Source organism: Sphaerodactylus townsendi, linkage group LG11 (assembly GCF_021028975.2).
Source record: "Sphaerodactylus townsendi isolate TG3544 linkage group LG11, MPM_Stown_v2.3, whole genome shotgun sequence".
Lineage (NCBI taxonomy): Eukaryota > Metazoa > Chordata > Lepidosauria > Squamata > Sphaerodactylidae > Sphaerodactylus > Sphaerodactylus townsendi.
Genome location: NC_059435.1, coordinates 68993958 through 69018392, shown reverse-complemented (window position 1 = coordinate 69018392; position 24435 = coordinate 68993958). Strand labels below are relative to the sequence as shown.

At 44.6% G+C, this 24435-nt stretch overlaps 1 protein-coding gene across 5 annotated transcripts in view; it reads left to right on the top strand.

Annotated features, from left to right (window-relative positions):
• Positions 1-24435, top strand: part of DPP6 (dipeptidyl peptidase like 6) — a 643433-nt gene that overhangs the window by 416009 nt on the left and 202989 nt on the right. For all 5 annotated transcript variants that reach the window (XM_048511783.1, XM_048511785.1, XM_048511782.1 and 2 more), the window contains exon 2: positions 8268-8382. In XM_048511783.1, coding sequence (XP_048367740.1) covers positions 8268-8382 — 115 coding nt within the window. The remainder of the gene's footprint in view (positions 1-8267; positions 8383-24435) is intronic.

The window sequence follows — 24435 nt, the reverse complement described above, 5'->3', positions numbered from 1 at the left end:
TTCCATTTACATTCCCTATTTATCTCTTAATTTGTCCTCCTGTTCTGACAGCTGGTTCAACCGTTAATTGAGGCACAATCGTCCAGCCTTGCGTGGGATTGTTCCCTCTCAGAATATGTGTGTGCGTTAGGAAGAGGTCAGTTGCTTGAAATATTAAAACCTCCACAAACATGGAAGTTCGCAAACTGGGGAAAAAGCAGCGTTAGAAGCTGTCCATATGCTGCGAAGTTTCGAAATGGGAGACCTGGTGCATTCTGGGTGTCCTTGTAGCACATCTTCTTGAATGTTTAATCAGCTTTTTTGGGCAGGATATTAGGATGAAATTATTACTGGACTTAACCTATAGCAAAGAATCTTAATGAGAGAGGGGCACAACCATTCTCATGAAGCTGGAGAGCAGGCCGGGACATGATTTAACGACTTAATCAGGGATAATCATGAAACTGAGATGGCAGCCATATATCTTGTAAAGGGTTCTTGAATCATGGCAATTGTTTCAAGCTCTCTTTTTGGGCCTTCTAATCTCTTTGTACAGGAAACAGAAGTGATTAGACACCAGCTTCACATGCCCAAAAATACACGCACTGTTGGTTTTATAATTTGTTGTTACCCTCTCTACCCGTAGCAAATGGTCCATGGAACATAAAAGGGAATTTATAGTGTATCTTTTTCGCATTCATAAAGGGTAGATGGGAAATTAATTTGAGCAATGAAGCTTCAAGCTGCTCGACCAAATATTTTCAGCAGAGCTTTGAGTTTAATCTTTTCCCCTTTGTTTAAGAAATCTGTTGCTGAGTATAGCTTAGAGGTCTGTAAATTTTATTTATCAAGAGCAATTTGTTGGATTCATAGGGCACTTTTCTTAAAAATAGCCATGGTGAACATCTGTCAAGTATCTTTTAATTAGGAAATTATCTATCTTTCAAATGATTATTTCATTTATACAGCAGCTTTTCTTTAAAAAGCCTCTGTGAACATCTGTCAAGGGTTGTTTGTTTAATTATATAGTTTGGTGTTACATATTATGAACGAACATTTATCTGGGATACTCTACACTGATCATGTATTGACCAGGGGATTGGACTAGATGGCCTGTATGGCCCCTTTCAACTCTATGATTCTGTGTATTACTAATATTCTTACACTCTAGAAAGAGCTAGATAAATTTCTATGATTCTGTGTATTACTAACATTCTTACACTCTATGAAAGAGCTAGATAAATTTCTTAACTCAAGGGAAGTCTTTGTGCCAAACCAGATGACATTGAATATTTTCTGAATGAGTTTCTAGGCTTTAAAAAACATTTATGTATGTATGTATTTACTTACTAATTACAAGGAGTTTCCTTCTCCCTTCCTCCATTATAGTCTCACAACAACACTTTGAGGTAGGTTACAAGAAGACACTGTAGCTAGCCCAAGGTCACACAGTAAACTCTGTGGCAGAGTAGGGATTTGAACCGAGGTCTTCTGGATCTTAGCCCAACATTTCATCCCTACACAAAACTGGCTCAGGCAGGTGCCTGAAATCTCCATTTAGATCAGGACTCTGGTATGGTGAGGAACAGCATAAGCCTTTCCCCACACCATGTTCCTGATCTGAAGTAGTCCTGAAGATCTACTCTTTGTGCTTTTTGAGAAAACTTTCCAGGAAATCTGCGGTTGTTCCAACAGGGCCATTTCAGCAGACACCAAGGCTGAATGGGAGCCTTGCTTGCCTGCTTTTTAAAAAGCAAGATGGATGAGGAACTCAAAAATAATGCCAAGGCCATGCTGGGGACCTGGGTATCTAGGCAATGTACTGATGGATGGGAAACAGTTAACTATTCTGACAAAACATGTTCTGAACATGAGGGACATCAAGAGGAAATCTTTGTGCTGGTTCTGAGCAGCTCTGCAGATTCATATTTTGTTGGTTGCTGTTCTACTTATCTAAAAAGGAAAAAAAAATCATGCTTAGAATCTTATGGCTTTGCTTGATGACCTTGCAACAGTTGTTACTTGTAGAAAAATCACCTTCCTCTTGAACTTGATTCTCTTCATAATCAGCAACCTGGTATAAGACCAGCCATTTTGCTGAACGGGAGGGGCGTGCAAGGAAAAGAAGCAGTAGCTAGATTTATCTTCTGTTCTTCTGTCATTCTGTAATTTGGACTGGGGGTGTTGTGGTTGATGTATTAGGAAATAGAGGCCCCTTCCACACAGGCAAAATAATGCGTTTTCAAACCACTTTCACAACTGTTTGCAAGTGGATTTTGCTATTCCGCACAGCTTCAAAGAGCACTGAAAGCAGTTTGAAAGTGCATTATTCTGCATGTGCAGAATGAGCCAGATAGTAGTTTCCTTGGGATTTCACTGGGAAACACTTTTCTGGGTGCAGTCCTCTTACCTTCATGTAAAGAAGCCTTCCTCCACCCCAAATTTGTCTCTCCCACACACAAAAATCATTTTGTTTTCAATGAATTGATGACAGCTTATGTTGCCAGAATCAACTGGCTGTTGTGGGTTTTCTGTGCTGTGTGGCCATGGTCTGATAGTTTTTTGTTTTAACATTTCAACCACATTTGGTGGTTTTTGCTCCTAACGTTTCACCCTCATCTCTGACTGGCAACTTCAGAGCCATGTCATGGTAAGACGTTTCTCTCCATGTGTGGTGTGGTTGTGTGGTGGGCTGAGGCACATTTGCATGCGTCTGGGCGGAGTTCATTTACAGTTGCATTTTGTTGCATTTGCAGTCGCATTTGTAACCGCATCTGCCTCTGCACTTGTGTTCATGGAGAGAAACATGTTACTGTGACCTACCTCTGAGGATTCCAGCCATAGATGTGGGTGAGACTTAACTACCAGGCGATCATCACACAGCTTGGAAAACCGACAACAGCCACTTTAGTTTCATCTAATTTATTATGAGGGTGTACATGCTAGCACTATTTGGATTTCATCCTTCAGGCACCAAAATGTCTTTGATTCTGTAATGTGTGTGTTGCTTTTAAGAAGGAATATATTGACTTGGCATCATCTCCTTATTACCTAACACCAATCAAAGAACCAGAGATACCCAGAGGGCATTTGAATGACCCATTTCTCTTCAATTTGTTGTTATGAAAGACACCTTTAGAACACTCTCTCTCGGGCTTTGCAGTAATACACAACCATCAATATACTTGCGCTAAATGGTTGATTAAGCATGCCCTCTCCTGATCACATGACAGCAGTGCCGAATGGACCTCATCTGATGGGACTACAATGGAAGGAGAACAACAGAAGAGCTATTATTAGATGTTGCTTTTGTCCCGACTAGTAGGAGTCGCTGCCCCTAATAGTTTCTGTCATCCTGTCGCTTACATCTTTTGCCAGTTTATAAGCAAAGCAAGAGCAGAGGTGGATTTTTAAAATATCTTTTAATTTCAACAGCTTTGGCAGAGCGGTGATGCCAGCAAGCATCCCTGCTCTCCAGCTCTTCCTCCTCCTCTTCCTTGTCCCACTGAGCTGCTTTTGATGTGGGCTGCCTGTGAACTGAGATAACAAGACCTGGATTGTTTTCCTCATGCTTCTGCTAATGCTGGCCTGGCACTGGGGAAATCGCTAAGTATCCATGCCCTATGTTGAGAGATGGAGATAGTGGCTGCTCGTTGCCTTTCAAGGACAGGGAGAGGATGAATTTGTGACTTTGCAAAAATGTTTTCCTTGCATAAAAATCACCCATTGAATATTGTTAATTGTAGTTGTCCACTCCACATTGCAAGGGTTAGGGGCACAGCAGCACCCCCCCCCCCAACTGGAAAACTGCGAAAAACTTAAGATGCAAAGATCTCTGCAAGATCACTGTGTGATGTCACATGAAAGATTGCTGTAAATACTCTTTGAACGGCAGTTCTTTTACTACAAATTTAATTTTTTTTAAAAAAAGTTGTATAGGTGTTCATTTATGTTACTAAACAGTTATGTCATTAAAATTCCCATATACACTACTGTCTGATGCTGATACCAAAACCGTGATCAGGAAAGTCGCGATGTGGGAGGCACTGGCGTAACGTCCATCTGGCAGATTGGGCAATTGCCCAAGGCATCAGAATTTTGAGCCACGTGGGGGGCGCGTGAGCGATCCGAGTCACGTGCTCTGAGTTTTGCCCAGGGCTCCAGTTTGCCTCGTTATTCCCCTGGTGGGAGGGACAACTGTACTTCCATTGTAATTTTGTTTCTTGGAGATCTTTTACTTCACAGATTTCTTTGGTTACTCCTTACTTTGGACAACAGAAAATTAATATTCATTTTTGCTCAGCTGAAGAGAAACAGCATAGGTATCTGAAAGGCAAAAATGGCTGATATTGTGTATCTAATAGGGCCCTCCATTACAATGATGACCCCATATGACAGCATGGAACCGATAAACCATGTGTTTCTCTAGGTCAGGCATGGACAGAAGATCACTTAGGAGTGTCCAAGCATTCTCCAAGCATTTCTGCAATCACATTCTTATTCTTCTGTTACCTGGAGTTTTGGGGGGTCAAGAAAACCTTCCTTCACAAGTGCACCTCCAAATCCTGGGGCAAGGGGCCTTTGGTCTGTGGTTGAATGGATTGGAACCTGAATAATATTTCAAGCAGAGGTTCGTTGTCTTTTCCCAAACTACATGCTTCAATGCACTGCTTGTAAGTAATGAGATGTATTATTTAGTGCAGGGAAGAAATTTGCCGGCTGATAGGAAACTGAGGTGCTAGAAAAGGTGCAGTCAGTATTTAAATCTTATGACTGTGGGTTTATGCAGAGGTGGGATCCAGCAGGTTCTCACCAGTTCCCGAGAGTGGGTTACTAATTATTTGTGTGTGCCAAGAGGGGGTTACTAATTGGGTCTGCTTTTCCATTAGAAATTCCATTAGGTCAAAAAATCATAAAGTCCTGTTGTTTCCTATGTGGCTGGTCAGCAAAGGTAGAAAACGGGATCATTCTCCCTGTTGGGCTGTTTTAAAAACATGGTTTAGAAATATGGTAAAGTTCCTTGTTTAAGGAAAGTATCCTTTTGATTTCTAGAAAGAAAATTAAGTATTTGAAAGTATTAAGTATTTGACAGGCAGTCAATTAGAGGAGAACTAGTTGTTTCTGTTGGCAGTGGACGATAGGACTTGCTATGATGAGTTTAAATTATGGACAGAAAGATACCAGCTGGAAATTAGGAACTTTTTTTTACAGTAAGAGTTTTTTACAGTAACAGAGAAATTATTAATGCCCCTTTAAGAATGCCCGGTCACGCCCCCGTCGTGCCCTTGAATATCGTGCCCCTGTTTGAATCCCACCACCATGGGAACCTGTTACTAAAATTTTTGGATCCCACCACTGGGTTTATGTATAGTTGCAAAGTGTTGTAAACACAGGCAAAAGATGCCCATTAGATTCTTTCATCTTTCTTTTTGAACAGTGCAATCCTAAATAGAGTTACACTGTCCTACCGCATTGAGACTGCTGGATTTGGAATGGTGTAACCCTGGCTGGGATTGCATTGTTGTTTAGAAGTCGGTTCCAAGTCTCCCAGCAGAAAAACGATTGCACTCCCTTCCAACAAGTGTGACATCCATGCTTGATATGACTCCAGCTTGTAAAGTACTAAGTGGCACTGCTCCTTCGGAAATGACCTGATCATTGACCAGCAGCAACTCAATATTGACTGAAGCTCAAGCAAGCAAGAGGAGATTGAAGGCGTGTTGATCAATGGTAGAACTAAACAGGGATTAAGGACCTGTTTCAAGGCAGGGTTGTACTTTCCCTTAGGAGCATGCTTGTAGCTTGGGCGTTCTATTTAATAGATCAATCCAAAGAAGCTTTGCACCTTCTAAGCTTACCTACTTCAGCGAACTTGCGTTGTAGCACTATTTAGGGTGGCTTTTTATGTAGACATTGAAATATTGAAACTATTTTGCTGTGTTTTGATATTGCTTCTCATGTTTTTAGTCATTATCAGTTATTTCAAGTTTCTTCTAGCACTTTCAAATTATTGTAGTTGGTCTTACAGGCTCTGCTACAAACCTCTTTGAGTATATTTTATGCAGAAGAGACAAACAAATATTTGAAATAAATGTAGGTATGCCTTCCAGTTGTGGCATTTGGGGGTAACTGGGTTTCAGGAGGAACACACAGATATTTCTGTCCTCAGAGTGGTCATTTTTCCTATTAAAATGCAACTGTATGCTCCTGTTTTTCCACAACTTCCTGTTTCCTGTGTGTGTGTGTGTGTGCGTGCGTGCGTGCGTGCGTGTGTGCGTGTGTGCGTGCGTGCTTGGGGAAAGAACCTGAATGGTTGCAGGGAATCATTCCCTGTGCTAACCATTGTCTGTTATGAATGGCAAACAATGACTAATCATTGCAGCATGTGAAGTTGCTTATTCTGAATCAATATGTGAGCTTTGTCCTTATCTGGCTCACCAAATTCTGGTCAGAAGCATCTCTTCTTGCAGCTCTTTTTATCTCCTAGATTCCTCATCTTTCTGGTCTCATTTTCTCCCCTGCCTCCCTACAGGCCATTCTCTATTTCAGATCTTTTTTAGTGGGTTGTGTTCCATCTAAATTCTTAAGGCTCCCTATATTTTTTGTCTGGCCCATTATGTATGGAACATTTACCTTGGGATTCTTCACTATGCAATGGGCTTGTGGTGGGGGTCTCCTTGCATTTCTCTGTTTACACATGAAGAGGTACTTACTACTTGCTGTGCAACTTGTCTTCTGAAATCTCTCCTTGGTCACCTTTTCCTGGTTCTTTTAACTCTGCCCATCAGCTCACTCTTGAAGGCACAGATCTCATTACACTTGGTAGTCTTAATTTTGTTGGCTTTGTAAAAGCCTTTAAATTACTGATATACTGATATTGCTTTATTGCCATTATATCGATATTGTAGCCTTTCCAAAAATGATCCCCATCCCAAAATGAAAGAGGCAAAGCAGTTCCCTGGACCACAGGCTGCTGAAGGAGGAGTCCACGTCCTAGAGCTCATATTGTCACCTCTCTTCCACATACACACACATACTTCCTGCTGCTGCTGCCGCAGGAGAGTGAGGCTTGTTATTTGATATTCCTGTGTTAGATCTATCATTACTTTGATAGATCTAATATGCTACAAATGCATGAAGTTAAAATAAAAGTTTTTAAAATCCCTGTAATGTGTGTGTGTGGGGGGAGAACTTGCACCATCCCTGGAAAAGAGGGGGCTGAGTGCACTGGGCATATGGTGAGTCCAAACATTCTTTGTTATTACATTGAGATATTGAGATATTGATATGAGGATTCAAAGGTTTTGGCTAAGCCCATGTGATTAAGCTTCTTTTCTTTGATTTAAACTGGCTGGCCATTGAAAGTTGCTGGCATGTCAAGTAGGAAGAAAGAAGGAGCTGCAAACATGGAAGGAGGGGCGAGTGGGAAGGCGTGTGCAGCAGTGCGAATGAGTGGGAAGGGGGAAGCTAGGCTGACCGTGGGCATAGGGAAGACGCCCAGGGCAAAGTTGCGCTCGTGGGGAAATCTGTCATGCTCTGTCACCGAAGCAAATTAAAGTAGTGCTAAAAGTGGTATTGCATGCCCCGGAGAGAATGGAAGGAAAAAGCAGAGCTCAAATAATACGTTCATACGAGATCTTGCTGCGACAGAAGTTCGACCCTGTAGCACTGCAGAAACCTTGTGCATAATCAGCCTCTGTCTGGCATCAGAGCAGCTCGGTGAATGGCAATCAACGGGGGGTGGGGGTGTTGTTTCTAAATCTCTTCCTGAATCTTTCCAGTTCTGCTTACACACATGTTGGATAATATACTTTTAGTGTACTTTGGCAGTTGTTTTACAACTAGACTTTCTGCGGGTCTTTTAAAGCCAAAGCTGCCTCTTGGGCTTTAAAGGCAGCAAGGGAGAGCTGCTCTCCACTACTGCCTCTAAAGCCCGAGCAGGCTTCAGTAGCAGGGGGGCAGCTTCAGCTTTAAAAAAAACATTTTTGAACAACTTACAAAAGCTGGCATGGGGTTCTGTCTTTTTTGGGGTGTAAATTTCAGGGGGGGGGGGTTTAAGCTGAAAAGAAATGGTGCATACCTCAGTCACCACCAGTATAAAACCCCATAGGATTTGTGATGATCTTGCTCTCTACCATATTCGATAAATCTGTCCCTATGTAGCCAGATTGTAGCTGCATATATTACGCGTGGCAGTTGCATCTATGGGAAGTACAGCTATACGAACTGAGCCCTTGTCAACCACTTTTCTCCTCCTCTTATCGTGCTTTCTCCTTTTTTGTTTTCAGGAGCTGGTGGGAAGCAACCCTCCGCAAAGAAACTGGAAAGGAATTGCAATTGCCTTACTTGTTATTCTGGTTATCTGCTCTCTGATTGTCACTTCAGTTATCTTGCTGACACCAGGTATTTATATAACTTCTAGCTTTTATTGTGGTTGGTGGTAATTTCAATGTCACTGGAAATGCATTTTAAAAAGGCAGAGAGGCCGAAGTAAATTCTAGATCAGGGGTCTGCAACCTGCGGCTCTCCAGATGTTCGTGGACTACAATTCCCATCAGCCCCTGCCAACATGGCCAACTGGCCATGCTGGCAGGGGCTGATGGGATTTGTAGTCCATGAACATCTGGAGAGCCGCAGGTTGCAGACCCCTGTTCTAGATGAATGATAGATTGATCAGATGAAGAAAATCTCTCCCTATTCTTTTAAGCTCCCTTCATCTTGAATGCAGGTGCATTTTTATGCTCCTGACCACACATGTGCATGCTCAGTATAAACCAGACCAGTAGTTAGCATATGTAACAGGCATGCCTGAATCCCCATGAGGAATATTCAGTATTCCAAGCATGTCACATTGGTTAAGACAGGAGCAGATCAGGTGATGCGGTTGACTCACCTACATTTTAATTGGAATTGCATTGATTTCAGACAGTGATTGGTAGAGCGTGATATCTAGGACAATTCATTGAAGCACAACAAAGATCTCTGTGCTTATTTTCCACCATTCATTTATGCAGGTAACTTCTCCTCCAGTAAGTTGCTTCAAAATGTAAATTTAGTTGTATACTAATAAAATAAAATAAGGGTGTTCTGTCTAGGGTCTTGGAATAAGAGCTCCTGGTAATTGGAGTTTATTCCTAATCATATTTAGCAGAGTACACGGTAGGCTGAAAAAGCACAGCAGAAGCCTTACCTTGTGTGTGCGCGCGTGATGGATCCCAATATGTGGCAAGCTTACGCAAAAGAAAGTCGGAGTCAGCTGTAGTTTCTAATCTAATAAAAAGAGTATTTATTAGTGAACTCCATTCTGGATAGAAAGGTAGGTAGATAGGTTCACTAAATTATCCTATTCTAGCTGGATGGTGATGGATGCATTCAGCACCCATCCTTCCTCTAGGCATGGTAAAAGAAAGATGGAGAAGCGATCGAGAAGAAGGCAGGCGGAAGGAAGGAAGGAAGTCCCTGAGAGTATCAGTCTAATATCAAAGTGATAGAACCAGCATGATAGAGTAAAGGTGACAATTCCTAGGTCCCTATCTAGTCACTGGCTATCTAGTGAAACCCCCTCTGTAGGTCGAGGCAGGAAACAGCTTAAAGTCCTTCTCTTCCAACATAGAGCAGGGGTGATATGTGCTGGCAAGCCTGCTGAAAGGTTGCTGGATGAAGCAGTCACTTCTCCCTAGTGCTAGTCTGGTCTGGTGAGCCTGTTGAGGGCTCACCAGCTTCAGCATCCACCCCCTCTGTTGGACCCAGCTGACCAAGTCACATTTATGTCTTGTAACAAATGAGTTTGACACCCCTACTTCTGGGCAGAGCTCTCTTTGCCAGATCCAACAGCCGAAAAGCATGGCATGGTGTTGGCCACAAATGGGAGCTCTTATGATGGTGCCACTTTGTGAGTTTTTGATCTTTTGACAGATTACAACTATTGGATTCCCAGAAATCATGGGATAGATCCAAAGATGCCCTTGCACTAGCTGAGGAAACTTCCTGTCCAGTAGTAAGGCCCCTCACAGAGCAGAAGACAGTTGCTGAATTCAAGTCAGTATTTTTAGGAAATATTCAAAATCAGGTCAAAGAAGACTGAAATTCCATTCCATATTTATCAGCAAGGCCAGCTAGACTATAGAAATAAGCCAAAATATATATTGGCTGGTATACTTCAGTTCTTTAAGCTCTTGGAAGAAACAAAAATAAATATTGGGTTGGATCCAACCAGTTTTCCAGTGGTAAAAAAGGAAGGAAAGAATCCTCTTTGACCATCAAGGAGGCTATTCTGGAGACTGTGGGATCTGCATGGGTAAATGTCATGTGAGTTTGCTTTCTCTTGAAAACAGGGAATGCAGGGCTGAGGTAATTCTCTACCAGGTAAGCAATGATTCTGTACCAGGTAGGAGGCATTTTCCAAAAAGCTGGGGCTTCCACCCAAAAAGGCCATGCTTCAGCTGCCTGCTTCTTTCAATTTTCCTCAAAAGGGTGACACGCAAAGGTGGCATCCAGCAGGTTCTCACAGGTTCCCGAGAGGAGGTTACTAATTATTTGTGTGTGCCGAGAGGGGGTTACTAATTGGTGATTTTGCCACATGATTTTGGCCTTAGTTACGCCCCTCCTCTCAGCAGTAGCGCGCAGAACTTGAAGCAGTCTAGCAGGAGGTGCACCGGCGTGCGTGGCAGCCTGCGCCTGCGTGCATTCGTTTCCCGCCCAAGAACCGGCGCAGCGGCTGCGTCCTTGCCACAGCCCCGCCCAGGAATGCCCCGCCCCCCGGAATGCTCGGCCACGCCCCATCGTGCCAATTTTTGGATCCCACCACTGGGTGAGGGTTGTAATTATGAGGGTAAGATACCATGCACAAAGTTGCCTAGAGCAGTTAGCACAGATAACCAACAAGCTAGTAATAGAGCAGCATATCTGAGCAGAACAGGATGTATTTTATTTCTCCCTTCTCATGCCGTACAGCAGAGTTCTGCAGTTTGGTGCCTATGGGCACCATGGCTACCACTGGTACTTCACTTAGTGCCCACCAAGCTTTTCAGGAAATGGGTGGGGCCTTGCAGGGTACAGCTGCTTCCTGGCTTCACTTATTCGGATGAAAGGGTTTTCCACTGGAGGATCATGAGGACTCATAAGCAATTGGGCTTAGTCCGTGTGTGGTTCCATTCCCCCTATGGGCTTTCCTTTTTCCCAGGAGATACAAGGAAGGAGGTATGTCATTTGCCTCCACCCCTGCATGCAGCCATTTTGCGTTTGGGTCTGCTTCCTGTGGCAGCCATATGTGGGTAGTGCTCACTCCCCCTCTTAAAATTTCAAAGATACCTGCAGCCTCAAATGGTTGGGGACCAGAGGTGGGATCCAGCAGGTTCTCACAGGTTCCCGAGAGTAGGTTACTAATTATTTGTGTGTGCTGAGAGGGGGTTACTAATTGGTGATTTTGCCACGTGATTTTTGCCTTAGTTACGCCCCTCCTCTCAGCAGTAGCGCGCAGAACTTGAAGCAGTCTAGCAGGAGGTGCACCGGCGTGCGTGGCAGCCTGCCCCTGCGTGCATTTGTTTCCTGCCCAAGGACCGGTGCAGTGGCTGCGTCCTTGCCACAGCCCCGCCCAGGAATGCCCTGCCCCCGGAATGCCCGGCCACGCCCCTGTCGTGCCCCGGCCAGCCCCATTGGCACTATGGCACTGTTTGAATCCCATCACCATGGGAACCTGTTACTAAAATTTTTGGATCCCACCACTGTTGGGGACCCCTGCTGTACAGCCTATCCTGGGAGTGATAACTGGGATTTGGGGGGTGATCATCTAATTACCCTGACCATAATTTTACTGTCCATTCTAGAAAACTATTAATGGTCACAGGCTCCACCCCCTTTACAAATGAAAGAGTGGTGGGAATGTGGAGTTAATTTGTATGGGAGAAAGTGCATTTCCTTCAGTGCGCTCTCTGGGCTCAACGAATATGTGCTTTGTGGTGTTGTATTCATTCTCAGGAGCTTCCTTAGCTGTGCACAAAAAATATGTAAAAATAACAGCCTGATGAAACTCAGCATGCTTATTAACCTTTCAGAGGCAGGATGCTGAGGGCCAGATGGAGAAAAAAAATGTGTGTGGGGTGGAATGAATACTCAAGACTAGATGTCCTTAGTCTTGTTGAGTCTGTGGGCACTTTGAGTGTTTTGAGAAAAGATAGTGGGCAGCGTTACAAAATGGCTGCCTTAGGGGGCTGGGACCAATCACGAAATGGCTGACATTGTGTACTGAGGCAATCACACTGCTTAAAAAATTATTTGACCTGTCCTACGCTGGAGGGAGCAGTTTATTAGTGGGTTCTCCCTGCAGACACAAAGCTAATTCTGTCCGGGGCTGTTCTGAAGCCCCTCCAGCTCCAGGCAGGTGGAGTAAAACCAGGAATGGACTGGCTGTTTGCTTTGTGGGAGACACTTTGTCAGACACTTCACTGGTGTCTGACAAGGCTCTGATCTAGCTTACTGTATCATGGAGAGGGAAAATCCCCCCTCCCCCCCAATTCTTTGTAGGCACACATCTTGTTAATGGGTTTAAGAAGAAAGTTACTGCAAGCTTTAATGACAGAGCTATGCTAACAGTACGCTGGGACAGACTCCATTCCATGCCATTTTGGGGTTTTCTACACAGATTGTAGTGGGGAGGGGAGTGAACAGTAATTTTGAGCACCTAAGGTGAGGCCGGCCGTGTGTTGTGGAGCAAGTCTGGGCTTCCATGGGGCATTTAGATTGAGGCTGGCTAGAGTGGGGCATGCTGCTTAACTGGGAAAAGCCATTGGCCAGTGTGAAGCCATTAAGCTTGTGGGGTGGGGATGGGGAGCTGGACTGACCTGGAAAAATCTGTTGAGCCTGCTTGGGAGGCATCAGGAAAGGGTAGCACAATGCAGTTAGGAAGTGGAGGTGCAATGAGAGAACTCTGTTCTATCTGCAAGGACTGCTTTGCATCATCTCCAGACAATGGAATTAGATGGAAATAAGGAAAATACCCCCCGGGAGAGCATTGTGCTCAGCAAACAACTTACTAGTGATCCCTGGCCTGAAATCGGTCCGGCTGTCCTTGAACAGGGCCAAGGGGTTTTTTGGATCTGGGACCAGCCTGGTGGAACATGCTGTCTAATGAGGCAAGGGGCCTGTGAGATTTATCGCCATTTTGCAGGACCTGTAAGACGGAGCTGCTCTGCCAAGTCTATGGTTGAAGGAAAAGCAATGGTGTTCTCTTAGCCAACCTCCCTTCCTTTCCCTTTTGTTCCTGTCTTTTGTTTTCTGTTTGCTGTTTTGTAAATATTTTGCTAAACTAGGTTTCAATTAGCTATCTCCTCACCAGGTTTCTGTGCAGGGGACGACACCATAGATTGATTGGCTGATGTATATAATGGTTTACTGTGAACTTGATTTGTACGTGGACCACTCTGAGCCCATTTCAACAGGGAACAGTGAGCAAGCAAAGAAAGGAAGAAAATATTCTGTTGCATTCTGTCTTCTGGTCACAATGACACTTACCCAGATTTCCACTCTCTGGCCTCTTAATACATGAAATGGATTAAATTTTGCAAAACAAAGTCTGACATTTCATCACACATAATAGAACATTGACACTATTTGTCTACGTTTTGGTGTTTTTTTCTCAGCAGAAATCCACAGCACTTTAGTTTCATGTTTGTTTATTTCTGTCCTGTCCTTTTAGACTGTAAACCAATTAGCATAATGTCTCTGATTGATTCCCCGAGATATGGAGCAGGAGAGGAGAACGCCTCCAGTTACAATTACAAAATGTAGTTCATTCTTTGTCTCTCTGCTTCCTGTCAAGAAAGCATCCCAGGTGTGCTCTTTATAAGGGAATTGTAGCAGTTCCAAGACCCTGCTGCCCTTCCTGACTTCAATTTCCTTTCCAGTCCCTGCTGCACCTGTTGTATGAATGTAAATCACTACCTTGGCGGCAGTCTGCCGGGTCAGTGAGGTTTATATATCACCCGAGGACTTTTCCACAAGGAGAGACACAACATTGCTAGAGACGCTGATGACAAGATTTTTTTTAAAAAAATCTTTTTTCTTCAATTTTTTTTGTGCATAACACTTTGTTTATAATATCATCAGGAGGCTTGTCACACTTTGAAAGAGTAGCAAGATTTTATGGCAGCATAAGTTTCACAGACTAGATGTGAAGAAAAAGAGATTGGCAGATGTGAAGGAGGAGGAGGAGGAGTAGGAGTTTGGATTTATATCCCCTTTTCTGAACCCTAAGGAGTCTCAAAGCAGCTTACAAACTCCTTCCCTTCCTCTCCCCACAACAGACAGCTTGTGAGGTAGGTGGGACAGAGAGAGTTTGGAGAGAACTGTGACTAGCCTGAGGTCACCCAGCAAGCTTCATGTGGAGGAGTGGGGAAACAAATCCAGTTCACCAATAAGAGTCCGTCATGTAGGAAAGTGGGGAATCAAATCCGGTTCTCCAGATTAGAGACCCCCTGCTGTTAACTACTTCACCTCATTGTGGACATTTATTTAGACATTTATATCCTGTTTTTCTCCCCAATGGGGACCCAAAGCAGCTTACAACATATTTCTCCACCTCCTCCATTTTATTCTCATGACAATAGTCCTGTTAACCTAGACAGTACAGCACCCCCAGGCCACCATTTTACTGAAATTCCCCCAGTTTACCAACACTGTGGGGCGAGCACTGCTGCTTGGGCCTATAGGAGAAGGGGGAGGGAATGATTCTGTTCTCCCCATCCCAGCACTGTTTGCTAGAGGCCCAGCCGCCAAGATGTTTTGACTCTTGAGAATGGTATTGAACTAGGACTTCAGAAATTTGAGTTCAAATTGCACTCTGTTACAAAACTCAACAGGTGACCTTGGACCAGTCATTCCCTCTCAGCTCACTTACCTTGCAATGTTGTTGTGTGGGCAAAAACATTTGACCCCATATGTCTCCCTGGGTGATACGCCTCTGGCTTGCAGCCCACTATCCCACTGGACCCAGTACCAGCCTCCCATTCTCCCATGAGTTACGGTGTTCCAAAACACAGAACTCTGGGGAAGAAAGTCAGAATAGCAATTTACAGCTAGATGATGGAAGCTTATCAGGCAGAAAACTATTCATAATTTCTTTTCACAGAAAAGACTGAAAAAATAAAAACCTTTTATAGTTTGAAAAGTGGCTGTTCGTGGCTAGCCAAACTTACGTAGCATTAAGGAAACATTCAGTTTTATTTCCTCACATACATTGAAAGGGTGCAACTTTCAGAACCGTTACCTGGAAGTAAGCCTCGGTGTATTTAGCGTTGACATCATCTAAACATTTAATTGTCTAATGTCGCAGCAACGCACTCCTAGCCAATTGCTGCGCAGGATTCAGTTAGCCATGTGTGGGACTGAGTCCTGTGTGGCAATTGGCCCAATACCAGTCCAGAGCCACTGCCCTGCTGGCCCCAGCATCAGCCTCCCATTCCCCCGTCTGGCCTCCCCCTCCCATTCCTCTGCCCAACCTCCCCCCCACCCCAAACACCAGGCTAGGGCCCATTGGGGCAGTGGCAGCTTGCAGCAGAGGCATATCTAGGGGAAATGTAGCTTGGTGCAAAATCTGAGTCAGTGTATGGACTCAAGGGGAAGGAGGAAAGGTGTGGGGGAGGCAGTTTTCCACCCTCCATGTGACTAAATGGCCACAGCCCAGGGACATTTGACCCCATATGTCTCCCTAGGTGATACGCCTCTGGCTTGCAGCCCACTGTCTTACTGGCCCCAGTACCAGCCTCCCATTCTCCCACCCTCCCTCCGATCTGCAGCCCATTTTATTTGAGCATAAAATAGGCTTTGCTGTTAGTATATAGTCGAAAATGCGCTGATCAGTGGCCTTTGAATGTTGTGTCTGAAAGAGATGCAGCTTGGTGAACAAGCTGTAAAAATTGACAGCTTTAAAAAGCCTTTCACTCACTGTTCTGAAAGAGAAAATACTAAAAAGAAAAAGATGTTCCCCTCATCTTTTCCAAACATTCTCCATTTTTCTGTTTTAGGAAAATAGGGTTTTTCAGTCCTTGAACAGTCCTTTACATCTCAGACCATGAGTCACGGTGTTCCAAAGCTGCTGAGAGAAATGATGTCTTACAAATCTGATCTAGAGTAATACTTAGTCATTCTCTGGGCTCTGTAGAATACCAAAAAGAAGTCAAATGTCAGAGCCATCACAAGCTTCCTCTGACTCCCTTTGTCTCTGGGTGGGGACCAGAAAGGTGGAGATTAAACAACCTGTTCCTAACAGCTGCAGGAGGGGATGAACAGGGACATCTCAAACCAACCCCAATGCTGGCAGTTTAAGCTGCTTTGGAGGTCTTCTCCTAGGTGACCAGGTGCTTTTGGAATCAGGGCTTCCCTATTAAGTAGTAGGACTTCTGGAACATTGGCGAAGTTCTAAAAGACTCCGCTCTATCCTTAGTGTTGCTATTATGGTAGGAAATGTTGTAGTTGTGGACCTTTTTGCTACGTGATCTGTTAAGGCCTTTTAATTGGTGCAGTTTGACAGTAGAGCTAGATGCGCTGATTAGGCTGTTCAGGAACCTTTGGGTTTCTTCTGTATGTAAAAAGCTCCCTGCAAATAAAGAAACTCTGACGCAGCAGAGAGGAAAGACAGCAGCCTAGGCCGTCCCATGCTGGGCTGCTTGACAATTAAAGAGAGTCCAAGCACTAAAAGTTTAGGATTTAAGAGTTAATATTTAGTACAGAAGAAATTGGAAATCTTTATGAAATAAGTACTTTATAATTTGGTGGATTTTTGCCTTTCTGTATGCTTTGGGTTTTGATTTTGAAGTAAAAACGAAAACATTGTTATGACAAATGCTATTACAGGGCGGTTTGTTTGGGGTCTTTTAAGAGTAGCAGTATGGGCATAAGTGCCATCAAGTCACGGCCAGCTTATGGCATCCCTGGCAAGAGGCTTTAAGGCAAGTGAGAAGCAGAGGTGGTTTGCCATTATCTTCCTCTGCAGTCTTTTGGGAGGTTTCTCATTCAAGCACCTACTCAGCTTAGCAGAAAAGCAGAGTAAGAAAAGGTAAAGTTTCCCCTTCAGTCGTGTCCGACCCTGGGGTACCACTGCAAGCAGTGATTTCATAGGAAAGCCATTTTTGTGGGGTAGTTTGCCATTGCTTTCCCTGGTTATTCTTTACCCCCTAGCTATGAGCTAGGTGCTCATTTACCGACCAAGGAATGGATGGATGGCTGAGTTGACCATGAGCCAGCTGCCAGGATATCTGACCCACAGGGGGCTCGAACTCCTCGCCGTGTGAGTGGCAGTGTAAGCACTTAACCACTATGCCACACGGCTCCTTAGAAAAGCAGAAGTAGTTTGCAATTGTCTTCTTCTGCTGAGTCTCCCTTAACTGACTCCCGTCCAAATACCAATTCTGCTTAAGTTTCTGAGGTTTGGTGAGATGGGGCTGTCCTCACCACACACCACAGAGGTAGCAGTGGAACATTAAAAAATGAACTCCCGTGTACAAGGTCAAACGATGCAGCCTATTCTTCCATTTAAGCACTTCTCCATCTCCGTCCAGTCCCATTCTGATTCATTGTAAAGTAATTCAAAGGGCTACGCTGGGTACTATTCTGGATACTGTTCAGTCTGTTGGATTGATATATGTAAATACAGGAGCTAAAATTGGAGCCCACTAATCCATGTAAGATTTTAATAAATCTGAGGGAATAAAATCACTACCTGGGTACTTTCCACTTTTTAATTAAGAAATTCGTTGTTTAATTTCTTGAGGTGATGTAACAAAAGCGTCATCTTGCTGACTGTGTATTGATTACCTTTTAGTTTTCTCTTTTTAATGTTTAATTTTCTGGTCAAATGACTATAAGTATACAGGACTGGACTGGACTGAACTAGGAAATTGCCAAATTTCTCTTGCTGATACTAAAAAGGAAGACCTGGTAAAATCCGAAACTCTGAACTATTTGTTGAATTTTCCCTTTTTAACCTACTGATTTTAATGAGTAATGAACCTGATTTTGGACACCAATAAATGTATCTGTAACAAGGAAATTTGGCACCAGCTTCAAGTTGTTGTCAGAGTATCCTACACAAAAAGTCATAGATATTCTACAAAAGCACTCCAAGTGGGGGCTAGAAGAAGCTGCATATTTTTCGACTGACGGAACAAAGTAGATACAGCATGTACTCTGCTGAAATGCTTTGGGACTCATGCATAGAGGACCCCCTGTGTGCGTCTTCACACTGTGTGCTGTACAACCCATGAGCTGAGAGTTGTGACCCAGCGTGTTCCTCAATCACAGCTCAGTTTTTACCATGCTGTGTTGTGTTCCTCAAGATCTCAGTGCTGTGGCATGAATCGTGACGCTGCATTTGCATAGCCCTGCCTCAGTTCACTCTATAATAAACACTTCTGTGCCCACAAGGAGTGCTAAAATTGAACTATTAGAATGTTGTACAAGTGGAAGTTTCTGTGCCCGTTAATGAAATAAAGCATGTTCATTGTTCAGTCTTAAGTGGCTAAAGTATCTTGAGACTGGGGAAGTAAAAAGCCATTTTCTCCTCCATTAATTGGCTCAGTGGAGTCTGTTTATGGCATCTCTAAATAGGGATGTGTTTAGCCTGCATAACAAGAGAACTCCAAACAAAAGGAAAGATACTTTCCTTGCAAGACATCAACTTATCTCAGTTGCATCCTGGTTTTAGGCCTGGTTGAAGTAGCACTGTTAAGAGAAATTCTTTTAATTCCTCTTTATCCCACTCTGCATGAAAGTCATCAATCTGTTTCATTTCCTTTTGTTAGGAATTTGGAGACTGTTTTGGATTAATTTGTTTTTATTTTTTTAAAATTGGAGAGGACAGATAGGGAGGAAGCTTCAGCAAAATTTCAGAATTTCATTCTGCAGATGGTCAGAGGCAAGTAAGGTCTTCTTCCTGTCCTCCTGCTAGAGTACCACCATGTGGTTTGCAACATTAAAAAAACATGTAAGAGGTGAATTTACAAAAGGCTTCATATTGCGCTACAATGGAGTGATCATGGCATTCTCATCTAAGTGCTTACAGACTGTTTAATGATCTGCTCTAGAATCTTTCCTGGTTTTGATGTCAGGCTGATTGGGCAGTAATTACCTTAGCAGTATGGGAATGATTGGCTTCAGTGTGGTGGGAGCTATGCTTAAACCACCTGAGTGCATTGGCAGGGGCTATATGGGCTCCCAGTACAGTTGCCAATCACCAGATGGTAGCTGGAGATCTCCCACTATTACAATTGATCTCCAGGGGACAGAGATCAAATCACCTGGAGAAGCTGGCCACTTCTATAACATTCCATTCCATTGAAATCCTTCCTGTCCACAAACTCTGCCCTTCTTGGCTTCACTCCCAAAATCTCCAAGTATTTTCCAGCCCAGAGCTGACAACTCTAGTTCTCAGCCACAAAGTCTGTGTTATTCCAGGAGGGACATCCTCATTCCATGGAAAGATCAGAGAGCAAGTCTTACCCATCTGGCTGGGCTAATCACCAAGTCACATAAAAAACCTACAGAATAATTCTCTTTTAAAAATCCTCCCCTTATGGCTTCTCCTCTCTTGCTTTACCTTCACAACAATCCTAGAAGCAAATGGGCAAAGGACATTCACAGAATCCTAGAGTTGGAAGGGGTCATAGAGGCCCTCTAGTCCAACCATCTGCTCAACGCAGGATCAGCCTAAAGAATTCAGGCAGTTCATAGATGAACAAGAATGGGAGTTTGGGTCACCCACCCCTAACCAGAATTTCTAACCACTGTGAACTCCTGACTCTTTAAAGGGCACTGATGTTCAGATAATATTGTAGAGTCATACCGGGCCGCCACCTGCCATAAAACTATTGAGGTCTGCTCCACTTTCCAAGTCTGATCAGTTTGTTAAGAGTGGCTGCTAGAATATTTCTGTACCCTGCTTGCTTGCCCAGGCAGTATTTTTGGACATTTGAGCTTAAGCAAGGCTGATCTAGCTTGTATGTTCATATTGATGGTAGCATTGCAGTTGCAGACACTGTATTTATTTATTTATTTAAATCAATTGTTTATTTAAAATAGATCTGTGGTGCCTTTTCACCCAAATAGGATCCCCATGGTGGCAAACATCCAAATATTCAAAACATTTAAAACATTAAAGTGGCATTAAAATATTTATACACTTCAGTAAATGCTTGTCAACATATCAACACAACACAACCACAAGGGAAGTCACTAAATGTTATTGCATCAAACAAAGCAAAAAGCTCTTCAGCAGCTGGTGGAGACAGTGACAAAGGGAGACAAATGCATCTCCCTGGGGAAAGAATTGCAAAGTTCCAGTGCTAAGATTGAGAAGGCAATTCCTTGTGTTGCCACCTGACTGAGCTCAATTTGCAGGGACACCCAGCAAGGCCTCCGAAGATGAGTGGAGTGAATGGTCCTTACGTTATGTTGGCCCCAAGCCATGCAGAGCTTTAGAGATCAATACTAGCATATTGAATTTGGCCCAGAAGCAAATTTGGAGCTGTTATAGATAGAAAAGATTGGAGTGATGTGATTCCTATGGCCCACTTAAGTCAACATTCTGGTCACAGCATTCTGTACCAAGTGTAGCTTATATACAAGTCTTCAAGGGCAGCCCCACATATAGTGCATTGCAGTAATCTAACTTAGATTTTAGCAGGGCATACATTACATACACCTCTGCACCCATTCTTTCAAAGACAGGGAGAAGAAAATGAAGCTTCCTATGCAAAGGTATCGGAAACATCTAGCCTGCTTGCCATATCATACCTTTCCAGCAATGTGTAGTTTGCATAGTAAGAGTGTGGACAACTGGGACTTTCTTTGCCAGTGTAGCAATGTCACAGGAGAAGATACACTTTTGAGAACTTCTCCAGTCTTTTAAAACCCATGCTAAAAAGCCACAACCATGTACAACAACATAACAGCCAGTGCTAGTGTGGCATTCCCCCTCCTCGCCCGGGCCCTTTGGGCGGCGTATCCTTCCCTCCTACCCTAACCTGGGGGTTGGTCTCCCCAGATGGTGACTCTCCCAATTGGCCAGAGGGGCCAAGAAACAACCACGCCCACAGGACGCCTGGTGCACGTGACAACCCTTGCCCACACCACCCTCCTCCTAGCAGGTCTCTCTGCCTGCCTTCCCCTGGCTGACTTGAGGGTTCGCACCCTCCCCCTCTCTCTCCCTTGTTGCTTCACAGGGAGAGGAGTTTCCAGGGGTTTGCCTCTCCTCTGTAGCCTCACAGGGAGAGGTGTTTCCAGCCTGCGTGAAAGCCTCCCACCCTGTTACTGCACAGGGTGGGGACCAGCCTAAACAGTGCTCTAGATTCTGGCAGGGGGTCTGGGCTCCAGGGTCCTCTTCCTTCCTTCCCACTTCCCACCACTGAGCTGTCCCTTTCCCTTGTATGTTCACACCACCACCCACATTCCCCGCTGCTGCGGCAGCTCCTGATCCCCCCCTTTCCCATTTCCTTATATCCCTTCTGCCCTCTCATTTCTCTCCCTCGTCCCAGCTGCTTCCCCAGCCTATCTCCTGCTTCTGCCTCAGCTGTGGGCGGGCGGGTCCTGCCTGAAACGCCTCTCTTCCTTGCCTTCCTCTTTGAACAAGGCCTCCACCGTCCCTGCAAGAGGCTCCTCTGCAGCCTTCCCATCTTCCGCGGTGCCAGCCCGTGCGTGACCCAGCGGGGCAAGTCCGGGCGCTGCGGCCGAGCCCGGACAGCTAGGTTCAGGTAGAGTGATCTCTGCTGATCTGCTCATGCAGTTCATTCGAATTTAGCAGATAGAGTCAGAACGGTCTTGTAATGGCTCCAACTTCTGACCTCTCTCAGTAGTCTATTCTACAGTAAGCTGAGGTTCTGGCGGGAACAGGTTGAGCAAGAATGAAGCGAAATATTGCCTTTCTATTGCCCCCTCTGGTCCCCAGTCAGTTAGTTAAGCAAAAGAATTCCCCACAGAGATTAACACAAAATATCATACCTGAATGACTAGAAGATGAGCTCTGTAGAGAACGTTAAGGAATCTTGCAACACCCAAAGTTTGACCCTGGTTTGTACGGACGTGCATTCACCTTTGCCAAACCCAAAAAAGCTGGAAAACACCTCTGCGGCAATATTTTTGCCCCCAAAAGGCCAAAAAGGTTCCTTTTAACAGCAACCATTTTTGAAAAATATGAACCTTCAATCCTTGAGCCACGTGGTCAGGACTTTTTTAGAGGATAAAAACACCAGGATCACTTGGTCAACGGCCAAATTTCTCACCTTAGTTATAAGACATAAGCACCAGCAAATGGTTTTAACAGCAGGCTGATTGCTATGTTCTGATTTTATATCTGTCTGTTATTCAGTGGTGTCGCACCCAGGGGGCCGGGTGGAGTGCGACACCCTGGGTGCGTTCCTTGCAGGGGCGTGGCTATGATGTGGCGGGGGCGTTCCAGGGCAGGGCGAGGGCATTTCGGGGGTGCAGGACGAACACGCCCCCTGGGCGCAGTTCCCCTTCGCTCCGCCTCTGCTGTTATTATATTGATTAATGTGTTTTTAATTATCATTAGTACTTCCTATTTATTTTTAAACACATATTATAACTTGTAATCTTGTGTATTCTTGTGTATTTTAATGTCAGGCTAATGGACCATAACTTGTGTATTTTAATGTCAGGCTAATGGACCATAACAAACGTTTGTTTGTAACAGCAGCCAAAACGCCAAATCTGCTTTTTCTGGCTCTTGGGGATTCCCATAGGCTTCAATTCCAGCAAAATGCCAGACACTGTTTTGCAGTGTTCAAAAATGACGCATCTACTTTAAACAACAGCCCTTCCAAAGTCTCACAAAGATTTTCCATAGACAATAATGGAGCGGGGGTGGGGGGAATGCCTCCATTATTGGCTATGAGAAATATTTGTGGAGCTCCTGGGGTGCACTGCTTTTCTAGGAGGAGGAGGAGGAGGAGGAGGAGGAGGAGGAGGAGGAGAGTTAGATTTATATTCCCTCTTTCTCTCCTGTAAGGAGACTCAAAGGGGCTTACAATTTGCTCAGGGAGCGAGGTTCGGAAACTGCGGCTTCACACTGCTTGGGAGTTGTGAGGCAGCAGTGCCGGCCTTGCGAACGGTCTCCCATGAACACTGTTTTTAGCGTCCCTGGGACGCTGTATTTGGCCCGTGCGGAAAGTGCCCCAGTGAGGTAGGTGGGGCTGAGAGAGCTCAGAAGAATTGTGACTAGCCCAAGGTCACCCAGCTGGCGTGTGCTGGAGTGCACAGGCTAATCTGAATTCCCCAGATAAGCCTCCACAGCTCAAGTGGCATAGCGGGGAATCAAACCCGATTCCTCCAGATTAGAGTACACCTGCTCTTAATCGCTACGCCACTGCTGCTCTAAATTTGTACTGTAACTGCTGATGACTCTCTGTAGAAGAACCCGGAGTTTCAATTTTTATTAGTCCCATTTTTCTTCCAGTTGGGGGCCAATACAATTAGACCCCCTGACTTAATCTTTACCAAACTCAGGAAGTTCTGGTAAGGAGAGTCAGGTATGCCGCAAATTTGATGCCTCTACCAAAAAATCAGCCCTGCTAAGATTTCCCGTGCAGTATAATGGAGCCAAAGGTTTTCAGAATTCCCGGGGGGGAAGCTAAAAACCTCATAACAGTATGAAGATTCGGCTTTTTCAGAAATCCTGAAAAATTTCAGGTCTAACATAACCAAATCCCTCCCTGAAAAGTAAAAAAAAATTTTTTGATGCACACTCCTACTGGATTTTTTTAGAATGGCCATCAAAGAAAGAAATCCTTTAAAAATTCCACTACTCTTACGTTGTTGCCTTTGTTTAATCCTCCACAACTCTCAAGGCTGCTTTTGCAGAACTTTTGGGGGCAGGAGTGTCAAACTCATTTGTTACGAGGTCCAGATATGATACAGATGAGACTTAGTTGGCTCGGGGGGGGGGGTAGGGGTGGCTGCCTCGGCAGGCCCCTGTATAGCACTGCGGGGGGGGGGCAGTGTCTGGACTGGTGAGCCTGAAGCAGGGAGGGGGAGCTACCTCAAGGGGGCTTATTAGGAAAACCCTCCCCCTATTCCCAATCTTGCTAGGCCAGATCGGGAGTGAAGGGGGGTTGGCTCAGTGGACTCGAGGACCCGATAAGCCCCCTCAAGGGGCCAGATTTGACCCCTGGGCCAAATGTTTGGAGTTTATGTTTGGAGTTTTATGTTTCTTTTTACCATTTTAGTGAGGCACGGGGATTTGGCGAACGTCATGCCCTCTTGTGGCAAAGTTTCCATCCCTGTGGAAACAGGGCAAGCATGAAACTCCTTTTCTATCCTTGCTTGCCTTCCACAGGGAAAACTTTGGCCTGTTGTTTAGGCGCCCACCGGAACAGCAGGAAGGCACTTGCAAAAGGTTAAGTAGGAAGCATTTTAGGGGAAACTCAGCAAGCAGCTTTGGGGAAATCAATG